At 38.6% G+C, this 11800-nt stretch overlaps 2 protein-coding genes across 2 annotated transcripts in view; one reads left to right on the plus strand and one right to left on the minus strand.

The window, feature by feature from the left end:
- MED12L (mediator complex subunit 12 like) overlaps positions 1-11800 on the minus strand; it is a gene marked incomplete at its 3' end in the record, with an annotated part of 335349 nt that overhangs the window by 71943 nt on the left and 251606 nt on the right. Inside the window, exon 16 of the mRNA XM_008057491.2 lies at positions 787-934. Within this exon, the coding sequence (XP_008055682.1) occupies positions 787-934 (148 nt within the window). The remainder of the gene's footprint in view (positions 1-786; positions 935-11800) is intronic.
- P2RY12 (purinergic receptor P2Y12) lies at positions 9155-10240 on the plus strand. Its single transcript, XM_008057481.2, has one exon. The coding sequence runs from the start codon at positions 9165-9167 to the stop codon at positions 10191-10193; it is 1029 nt and encodes a 342-aa protein (XP_008055672.1). The 5' UTR covers positions 9155-9164; the 3' UTR covers positions 10194-10240.

Consider the following 11800-nt stretch of genomic DNA (forward strand, 5'->3'; position numbering starts at 1 on the left):
CCCGCGGGCTCAGGCAATCCACTCACCTCAGCCTCCCAAAGGCGCGGGATTATAGGCTGAGCCACCAAGCCCGGCTTCTTTATATTATTTAAGCATTAGAGAAATAAACACCAGTGGCGGTAGTGGGGTATATGCAATGGTATCATATTTTAAATAATCTGACTGCCTAATAACATAAACAAACTTTGAAAAGAGTAATTAGAGAAATGTAAAGTGGATAATTACAAAATTCCAATTATGCAATGCAAAGCTATGTCAAAAGGAAGGGGAAAGGGCATTCCAACTACAGAAGGCATGACAGAGTAAACACCTTTTTTTTTTTTTACTTGAAATCCTTTGGTGATATAGACAGCCATCACTGCCTATTTTGATTATTTTTTTCTGAATAAACGTAAGAAAAGGTAAGCAATTTCAACTAACATGCAAATATAAGTGCCCCACAACTAAAGCTTGAAAAATGATGGTTAAGAAACAGGAAAATGGAGAGTCTTCCAACTCAGGGCTCAGTATGTCACTCATGACTACTGCAGAAAATTCGGGAAATTTACAAAAGAGCAGAGAATAAAAATTACCTGCATCTGTCTACAGAATATGGTATTTGAATACAAGGATTACTATAAATGGAAACAAGGCTTAAAATTTAAATGTGCTTATTCACATTTCAATGTGACAGTCATTCAGGAGAGGAAACACTGGTGACAGTGACATATACCACTTTGATAAAAGACTGTGCTAGGAGGAAAGCATAAGACAACATAATGGAGCAGATGCATTGAGGCTCGTTACCCCCCGTCTCTGTGGTGCTTTTCTTATTTAGGATTTTCAGGATATCTTTGGTAATCTTCTTCAGCTGATGCCTCGCTTCATCACGCTCTTTGCCGACTCCGTAGAGAAGAATTGTGCGCTGGTTACATTCATGACTTGAAGATTCGTCCTGAGAAACAGAAAATGCATTCTGAAACCCTTGTCTACAGGGGTGGGGCTGCATTTCACATCTCCGAAATGCACTAACCACAGCATCTCTATGCTGGCTTGCGGTGGTGGCGTCCCGCCCTCCCTTCAATTCACCTCAACCTCCAGGCAACGCCCTTGTTTTTCCAGTTTGGAACTTACTAAAGTAAAAAAAAAAAAAAAAAAAAGTACCAACTGACCTGAAGTCTTAATAGAAGCACTTGATGTGGGCGTACCCTACAGAGTAAGTTTTGGCTATTGAAAAACTTTTCACTGCTTAAAATTGAACATGGTATTAATTTCACATCATGTAACATACTATCTAGTCAAACTTTTCCCTTAAGAAAAATGTTATTTCTTCATAAGATTAGTTTTATTTATATAGCAATAGTAAATATCTATATTTGAGGAGCAAAAAATCTTACTAGAATCCTCAAACACCTTTGTGAAAAATATTCCTGGACCAGGTGCAGTGGCTCATGTGTGTAATCCTAGAGTTTGGGAAGGCTAAGATAGGAGGACAGCTTGAGGCCAAGAGTTCAAGACTAGCCTGGAAAAGTCTGAGACCCTGTCTGTTTCTAATATATATTCTATTTACTTCCAACATGACTCTGTGAGATATACGTATATTTCCTTTTTTGTTTTTGAGTAGGAGTCTCACTCTGTCGCCCAGGCTGGAGTGCAGTGGCACACTTACGGCTACCCATACCCTCAACCTGCTGGGCTCAGGTGATCCTTCAGCCTCAGTCTTCCAAGTAGCTGGAGCCACAGCTGTGTACCACCAGGCCCAGTATTTTTTTTTTTTTTTTTTTTTTTCTGTAGAGACGAGGTCTCGCCAAGTTGCCCCAGCTGGTCTCGAACCCCTGGAGTCAGGCAATCCTCTCACCTTGGCCTCCCAAAATGCTGGGATCACAGGCATAGGCCACCGCACCCGGCCAGTATATTTATCTCCAAATGACAAAACAACGAAGTGTGCAGGTCTCAACAGGTGTGAGGTAAGTAGTTAGAAAGGCAAACACATTCTGACACCACCACTCTTGCCTCTGGGTCCCTTTCCCAACCCTACCTCACAGGCACAGTGAATCCAAATACTACTTTTTTCCCACACGGGAAAGAAAATCATTCAGCCACAGCATAACAAAAATATACACACACCACAGAACACGTTCCTTAGCCAAAGTTAAGCAGTTCAAGATAGTCTCTCTTTCTTATACTTGGCTTTGACTTTTTCTATCACCATTTCTCCCTTGGATCTTATAAGCTTCCATTTTCTTAATAAATGTCCACCTCTGCCCTTCAGTACATCTCCTTTTCTTACTTGCTGTACATCTTTGCCCATACCAGGTGCCTACATTCTCCCAGCATCTATCTTATCCTGAGAAGCTTACATAAGAAAACAACTCCTCCCAGAGAAACAAACTGCACTGTGCTCCTAATTAACAGTGGCTACAGGAAAGAGCAGAAACCTCAGACGTGAAGATCCAGTGTTTGCTACCTGGAGACTTCACATGTGCACTCTGCACAAAGTAGCATTTCATTTCTGCAGTCTTGAAGAGCTGGTTTTCTCTCTCTCTGAGCCTGTCACTTTGTACTCATTCTCTTGTTGTTAGTCTTTCTCAGGCATGCAATTACCATCATTTCCCATTGTACTGGGTTTTTGTTTTTGCTTTTGCTTTTTAATACACTAGTAAAAATAGACTTTTGTATACCCTGCTGATCCATCTAGCTACCCCTCCTCAAAATTTAACTCCTTAAAAAAAAAAGTTAGGAGCAAGTCTCTCCCAGAAGAAGTTATTCTTATTTAACCTCCTGAGTATTTAAGCCCCTGTCAGGTTTTCAAAGATGATCTAGCTGTAGGAGAAATTAAACATGGGCAGTGTTTTCTATACCTGGCTGCATATCTGAATGAGCTGAGCTGCTTGCTAATCTCAAATTTTTGTTGTTGTTACAGAGAAATGCTGATATAGTGCTTTTTTTGTCTGGTGGGATGTGTGCACATAAGCCCTATGAAGGAACAAGAGGACACAGGGAAAACTGTACAAAACTTAGGCAGTGCCAGTCATGTGCCTTGGTGATTGTTTTCAGTGAAGGACACATCAAATGGTCCCAATGTCAATGTCTATGTGAGGGATGATGAAAAGATGCTAGCTAAGTTATTCAACAACTGTTTACAGACTATCCACTTCAGGCACAACCAAATGCTGGGAACCCTGAGAAAACACAAGGATGAATGCTTCCTGTGTTCAAGGAGCACAGATTTGCCGCCATAAAAGTAGTGACCCAGAGGTCCAGCAGCAGGGGGGGTGGGTGGGGGTATATATGCTAAAGAGAGGAATGAAGGTAGACATCCTAGAAAAATCCATGTATTCATCACGATTGTACAGGATTACCATGGTTCCATATCACACCAATAATAGCCCAAGTTTGGGGGTAGGAGAGCTGTGACTGCATGTTGGTTATGCTATCTGCCAAGTCCATGATCCCAGATAATGAGCCTTTCTAAGCCTCAGATTCCTCCTCTGAAAAAGGGAGTAGCACACCTTCCTTGCATGGCTTTTGTGAGAAAATCTGAGACAAAATATGTGAAATGCTTAGGAGCACACTGGACACAGCACTCACTACTGTTAGTTCATAATAGACTTCCATCCTTCCCATGCACGTACTCCATACCCACATTACCCCACACTCACACGGTACTCCATTACTCAACGTCTTCCCAAGACCCTGGGGCACTTCCTTTCTTTGCTGTGGCTCTTTCCTGCACCTAAAATACTCTCAGCAGCTTCAACATCACTTGCCAAAATGCTATTTACAAATACACAGTCAGGTCCCTCCTTCTTCCTCCAGTTTATTGAAAAATCTCCCCCACAGGAGGAGTAGGGAGGGGAAGTAGACTCTGGAGCATTTGTCACAGTGTAATTCACTTGTTTTCTAGGTATTTGTTTAATGTCTGTCTTCTCAATTAGCGTGTACATTTTGTGAAAAACTCCATGTCTGTTTTATTCATTCTTGTATTCTTCGTATGAGGCAATAAGTTGGCATTAATATTTTTTTTAATACACTAGGTAGAGAAGAAATAAGTGAACTAATAAACACATGCTAAAGGAATAGGGCAGGAATGAAGGTAAGAATAAAAATTAGTCTTGTAGGAAACTTAATCTGATAATTAAGAGTTAAAAAAATGAAAAAAGATATGAGAAAGTTGAGCATAAAAGAGTTTGCAGGGTGAGCCGGGCGCAGTGGTTCACGCCACTAATCCCAGCACTTTGGGAGGCAGAGACAAGAGGATTATCTGAGCTCAGGGGTTTGAGACCAGACTGGACAACATGGTGAGACTTCATCTCTACAAAAAATTTGAAAAAATTAATTAGCCAGGCATGGTGGCACATGCCTATAGTTCCAGCTACTGGGGAAACAGAGGCAGAAGGATCACCTGAGCCCAGCAGGTCAAGGCTGCAATGGCTATGAGTATGCCACTGCACTCTAGCCTGAGTGACAGAGCAAGACCACCCCCCCACCGCAAAAAAAAAAAAGTTTCCAGGGTAAACTAACTCTCAATTGTGGGAACGAAGACTACAAAGCAAAATCAAGGTGAGGCATGGTAGCTCATGCCTGTAATTCCAGTCCTTTGGGGGGCCAAAGCGGGAGGATTGCCTGAGCCCAGGAATTTGAGCCCAGCATGGGCAACAAAGAGAGACTTTGTCTCTTTAAAAAAAAAAAAAGCAGCAGCAAAAATCAATAGGTATCTGAAGGAAGCTAGGAAACAGGTATCTGAATCTGCTGAGTAAATGTGTATCTCACTGGACTTCAAGATGTACCCACTAGGGAAAATTGGTTGGAGGAGAAAAACAAACAATATAAGGACAGGGAGCTGTTAATTTGCCTACAAGTGGAATTTGAGGGGTAGGTGGAAATGTATCGTAGATATGCAATAGTTGATTTGATGTGGACACTAGCACTGAGGTGACAGCTTACAGATGGGGCTATATTTCAAGTCTGTGAGGAGTACAAAATTTCCATGTCCTCTTTGGGGGAAAAGAGCCATGAGAGCTGAGATGGCAGAGGGGGAAATAAGCCATCAAATGGTGTGCACACACTTTTCACAGCTAATAAAATAACCTGACAATGTAGGGTCACAGAAGTCAGGGGAGGGGACATATAAAAATGAGGGCCACTGACAATGTCAAATGGAGTTAAGAAGTCACAACAAATGTGACCCGTCTGACTTGTTTACTAAAAAACTAAATGCGAGCTTCAAAGGAGAAGTTTTTCTAAAGTGCTACGGACAGAAAGCAGGAAACAAGGGGTTGACATAAGAGCTGATGATGAAATGGTGAAGGTAGGGAAGTAGCCCACATTTACCAGGAGTCTGGCATGAAGAGCAAAAGCTTGAGAGGAAAAAGAAAGTTATTAGGGTAATCAATATCAAACTCTAATTTCAGACCTATGTTTCAAATAAAGAAGTCTCCATAAAGGAAATCAAGATAAGATAAAGATCAGGTAACAGATGAAGAATATAGGAGACAATGGGCCTGCTGTCAGGGTTAACACAGAAAGAAAAACACATCCTTCTACTTGACCACGGGGGTTAAAAAATTAGGGAAAATACAGAGAAATTTGGAGGTGACGAAGCTAGAAACTTGAAAAAGCTCAAAGCAGTCCGCTGGCCTTGATATGCTCAAGGAGTTGAGCCAAGAAGGGAAGTCATGAGCTGAGGAGATGGAATTGACAAGCAAAAGCAGCACAAAGGTAGCTGAAAAAGAATCACTGGACAGCGTCCACATGGAGTGAAAAGGCTCCCAAAATCCTGGGATAAGAGGCATGAGCCACTGCACCAGGCAACAAAATGCATCAAATTTCTAATGGCAACAAAAATGCATATGTTCACTTTAATCAGTGGTCCTCAACCTTTGGTGTGCAGAGCATTACATGTAAGGCTCATTAAAATATAAATGGGGGCAGGGCAATCGAGTTTCTGACTCACTAGGGTTAGGTTCTTGCCCAAGAACATGCATCTCTCTCTAAGAAGCTCCCAGGTGATGCTGAGGTGCTTCTCTGTACTTTGAGAACCACCGCAAAAGATAATTAACATATAAAGAGGTAGACACATACTCAAAACTCAGAAAAAAGGACCAAAAACGTGTGCATACCAAAGGCACCTACCCCACTGCCAACAGAAGGACATTACAGTTCAAAATATTACAGGGAAGTGTGTGTGTACAACAATATAGTTACGTAAAGATAAAGCTACAAAAAGTTCTGTCTTTCAGTCTCACCCATAATATATCTTTTGCCCTTTTGGTTTAAAATTTAAAGAACTAGGCTGGGTGAGATGGCTCATGTCTATAACCTCCGCACTTTGGGAGGCCTAGGTGAGAGGATTTTGTGACCCCACAGGTTCAAGACCAGCCTGGGCAACTTGGCAAGACCTCGTCTCTACAATAAATAAAAAAATTAGATGGGTGTGGTAGCGCACACCTGTAGTTCCAGCTACTTGGAAGGCTGAGGTGGAAGGATTGCAGGGGGCCCAGCAGGTCAAGGCTGCGGTGACTGAGAGCAGGCCACTGCACTCCAGCCTGGGCGATAGAGTGACACTCCAACTCAAAAATAAAATAAAAATAAAATTTAAAGAACTTTATATAATAGGGACATAAGGATGCCATAATGCAATGACATATTTTTCCCCAAAATTTAAAACTAGGTAAAAAGAAACCCCCAAAATTGCCTGTTCATATAAATTCTATTCAGGCAAAGCATGAAGAACACTTATATAATAAGTCTGGTAATAAATACAATTTTTAATGTAATTTTGAAATCTGATAATGTATAATAGACGGAAACTGTTTTGCCTACAAAGAAATTAATCAAACACAGATTTAAAATAATGTCATTATTAACCAAGGAAAAAACAAAGGGCCAGACTTAACATCCCTAATCAGCACACATTTTGAGTTAATGTAATTACTTGGTTAGAAAGAAATATATCATCCAGTGTTGTGCACAATGTCTTCAGGTAAATAACTATCTGAGAAAGCAGCCTTGCAAGCTTCTCCAGGAAACAGACTTTGAAGGTTAATCTCCACTTGGATTTGCCATTTGCATGGAAAATAATCAAAAGTGTTCCAAGCTATAAATCATCAACTCTATGGAAGGTTTCAGTAAAAATTCACAAGCTTTTAATTTGCTTTTTAAAAGGTGACTTCTTTAGCCACCCTCGTCCCACATTTCCCAGGAAAGAAAAGCAGAAGTCCTAAAAACAGACAGATAGAAATTCAGTGTCTGCATAGCTTTGAGTCCAGAGTTTGAAGGTAATTCCTGATTGTGTAGCCCTCTCTTGCTCTCTTTTTCTATTTCTCTCTAGGACACTCAAGACTTTACTGATGAATACTCAGCAAATTCTCTATTACAAAGAGGTCTGGCAAGGAAACTAAGACATTAGAAGGAAAATACCAGATGCCACTCTGCAGGTTGCATTAACTACTTCTTACTGGATACATCCAAATCCTTCAGAATCAACAGGTAATGTTTCTTCTAGAAGTATTTGACAAAAATATGTATTTACACTATAACATGTGTACAGAGGTTTTCCAACTTTTTCTTAAAATTGAAAACCTTAAATAACAATCAATATCAATGCAGGCGCATATTTGGAACAAAAATCAAAATGCAATTTGAATGGTGTCAGAGACAATTTTTTTAATTAAGTTTTATATTAAGAAAGATTATACAAAGCATTGAAATAAAATACAAATGGTCTTCCTTATTTTATCTTGAGTATAAAATAAGATTTAAATATAGACAGAGTTGGAAGTCTCAAAGTCAAAAATACTTGTTAAGTAACTTACAGTCTTCGCAAAATGAGCAATATGCAAAGCAGATTTTCCAAAACTGTCAGAGAATTAACAACTGAAAGCAAATAGCAGTGGTAAAGAAGGTTAAAATCAGTGACCTTGTATCAATATAACATTGGGTTTTGTTTAATTTTTTTAAAAAGAGCTAAACAAATGGGATGGTGTTGAAAATTGAAATCATACTATGACAACATGATTCATAATTGTGTATTTTCACTAATTAAGGATAGAAAAAGATGTCCGTGGACATTCTGGGAAATTTAGTGCTACCTTGAATGATAGTCAAGATGTGTGTAACAACTTCAAATATATTGAGCAAAGTTAGAAATGAGATATACAAAGTTAGAAATGAGATATAAATGAGATGTATTTAAAATATTTGAAGCTAAATTCCAAGTTTCTGTATGGCTGATATTTTAATGGATGACTAAGCAATATAGAGGGAGAAATATCTTTCAACGTTAAAGAAAAATGTTTTGGACTTTTTTCTCTGATTCAGTATTTTATTTAGTTAATAAAAATCCCAAGGGTGGTTCATACAAATTTCTTTCCCCTTTTTAAAAAAACTTTAGAATTATAATATGTAATTTTAATCAGTCATTTTTCCCTTAAACACTTTGATGGTACTAGAGGAAATTAACCTTAGGAATAAGGAAGGTATAGGAAAAGTGACTGCAAATAGAAATTAAAAACACTAAAAGGCATGAAAATGAAACAAATATCTCTTCTTGTTTTTTGTTTTTTTTTTTTGAGTTGGGGTCTCACTCTGCTGTCACACTGCCTAGAGTGCAGTGGCACGATCACGGCTCACCATTTTCTCAACCGCCTGGGCTCAGATAATCCTAATGCCTCAGCTGCCCTAGTAGCTGGAACTACAGGTGCATGCCACCATGTCTGGCTAAGTTTTTTATTTTTTGTAGAGATGAGGCCTTGCTATATTGCCCTGGCAGGTCTAGAACTTGTGGGCTCAAGCGATCTCCACCTCAGCCTCCCAAAGTACTGAGATTACAAGTGTGAGATACCACACCAGGCTTCCTCAAGCTTTTATAATATAAGCTTTTTATAATATAGGTGGGCCTTAACTAAGATCAAAACGTAGTTTAAGAGGCAAACATTCAACTAATAAGAAATACGAAGCATCCGTAGTTTCATATAATGTGCTTCAGATCATTTCACTTCACTAGAAATGAAATATTTGCTGAGAAGAAATATTTTGTGATTCAGTATTCTGTGTTCCTACTAACTGCTACAATAAAGATCAGAAACCTTAACTTTTGGAGGACGCTGTGTACCGAAAAAGTTACACATAGAGATAAGAGCAATAACCATCCCTCCTCTCTTACTTTAGGTAGCAAAGAAGAAATGCAAGTCACTGACAACCTCACCTCTGTGCCTGGGAACAACAGTCTGTGCACTAGAGATTATAAAATCACCCAGGTCCTCTTCCCGCTTCTCTATACTGTTCTATTTTTCGTTGGACTCATCACAAACAGTCTGGCAATGAGGATTTTCTTTCAAATCCGCAGTAAATCAAACTTCATTATTTTTCTTAAGAACACAGTCATTTCAGATCTTCTCATGATTCTGACTTTTCCGTTCAAAATTCTTAGCGATGCCAAACTGGGAACGGGACCGCTGAGAACCTTTGTGTGTCAAGTTACCTCTGTTGTATTTTATTTCACAATGTATATCAGCATTTCATTCCTAGGACTGATCACTATTGATCGCTACCAGAAGACCACCAGGCCATTTCAAACATCCAATCCCAGCAATCTCTTGGGGGCTAAGATTCTCTCTGTGGTCATCTGGGCATTCATGTTCTTACTCTCTTTGCCTAACATGATTCTGACCAACAGGAGACCAAGAGACAAAAATGTGAAGAAATGCTCTTTCCTCAAATCAGAATTTGGTCTGGTCTGGCATGAAATAGTCAATTACATCTGTCAAGTCATTTTCTGGATTAATTTTTTAATTGTCATTGTATGTTATACACTTATCACAAAAGAACTGTACCGGTCCTATGTAAGAACAAGGGGCCCAGGCAAAGTCCCCAGGAAAAAGGTGAATGTCAAAGTTTTCATTATCATTGCTGTATTCTTTATTTGTTTTGTTCCTTTCCATTTTGCCCGAATTCCTTACACCCTGAGCCAAACCCGGGACGTCTTTGACTGCATTGCTGAGAATACCCTGTTCTATGTGAAAGAGAGCACTCTATGGTTAACTTCCTTAAATGCATGCCTGGATCCATTTATCTATTTTTTCCTTTGCAAGTCCTTTAGAAATTCCTTAATAACTATGCTGAAGTGCCCCAATTCTGCAACACCTTCATCCCAAGAAAACAGGAAAAAAGAACAGGACGGTAGTGACCCAAGTGAAGAGACTCCAATGTAAACAAATTAACCAAGGAAATATTTCAATCTATTGATGTTCAGAACTTCTTAAAGGGAAGCACTATGTAAAAATATTAATACTGACTAAGAAGTACCTGAGACCATAATAATGACTCTTACAACAAGTAACAAAGGACTCTTACTTTTCTGGTATGAAAAAGCTATCTTAACATGTAGAAAAATAACCCAACCTATATCTGTATGGTAGCAAAAGAAACTGCATCCAGTTGCCACACATCATGTAAAACCACAGAGAATTCATGATTTGCAGAGTTCTGACAAAATTGGTGATCAAAAAAATCTACTGTGTTTAACTATACCATTGATCATAATTTTATTTTTTAAAATTAAGTAAGCAAGAATGGTCAGATATTGGTTTTACCAAAAATGATACTTAAGATGTATGTATATCCCAATCCCCTAACCAAATCCTGACCTATGGTGAAACTTTGTATAGAAACATAAGTGGAATACACACAGAATAATAAATACTAACTTTTAATTATGAGCAAAAATTTAAGGGATTTCAACTAATTAAAACAGTATTTGACTGAACTTAATTTTTTTTAATGTTCGTTAAGAAGATTTAAAAAATACCTTTGCAGTAAAAAGCAGAAATATCAAATGAAGTCATTAAAATAAGGAGAGTACTTTTATGGCATTATGATATTTTAAAAATTATATCATTTCCTTAATACTAGCAAAACTGGTTTTACTAAAACTTTAACTTCAATGAATATATACCATCAATGACACCTACCTTAATTAACCAGCTTCTAGAATATACCCACTACTTGGGTTAATGAACATTTTCCTTTAGTGAGAATGTAAATTAAATATGATTACAAAGTTGCATGGCACAACTACTAAAAGGAAAGTGACTGATTTATTTGGAATTACTTGTTTGTATTCGTGTGCATAACATTAAAAAACTACATGAAACTCTAAATTATACCTTTGTAGCACTTTATTTATTCAAAGCTACTAGATACCATGACTCACCTCCCCATATACAACTACCTCAAACATCAACTCTATTTAGAAAAGAATCACTGCCAACACATTTATTACATGCTCCTGTGCAAAGTCTCTCCTGAAGATGACTTCTCACCTCATCAGATGCACACGCAAATAATAAAATACAACAGACTTATGCAGATTGATTCCATACCAGCTATACTTAGAACATTTGAACTAAACAAAACATATAACATATGTAGAAGTTCATATCACTTATCTCAATTATTTACGATCCTCAGAGGTGAGTCTCAAATAGAAAAGGACACAGATACCAATACCCAAATATAATGCCAGAAAAAATGAAAAGGTGGGCTGCAGTATAAGGAAGTTCACTGAACTTCAACTACTATGTATTATCTAGTTTCAGGAGGCCACATCTCCTTCTCTGGCACCACTACAAGCGAACACAGATGTGTCAGTGAAAATACACACAGAGACATACATTTAAAAGATGCATAATCAGCCAGGCGCAGTGGCTATAATCGCAGCACTTTGGGAGTCCGAGGCGAGAGGACTGCCTGAGCCTGTGGGTTCAAGACCAGCCTGGGCAACTTGGTGACACCTCGTCTCTACAATAAATCAAAAAAT

Source organism: Carlito syrichta, unplaced genomic scaffold (assembly GCF_000164805.1).
Source record: "Carlito syrichta isolate Samal-C Ts95f unplaced genomic scaffold, Tarsius_syrichta-2.0.1 Scaffold87115, whole genome shotgun sequence".
In the NCBI taxonomy this organism is placed as follows: Eukaryota; Metazoa; Chordata; class Mammalia; order Primates; family Tarsiidae; genus Carlito; species Carlito syrichta.

Excerpts from the sequence above, each read along its gene's own strand:
- P2RY12 (XM_008057481.2), top strand. The coding sequence starts at position 9,165 with ATGCAAGTCACTGACAACCTCACCTCTGTGCCTGGGAACAACAGTCTG.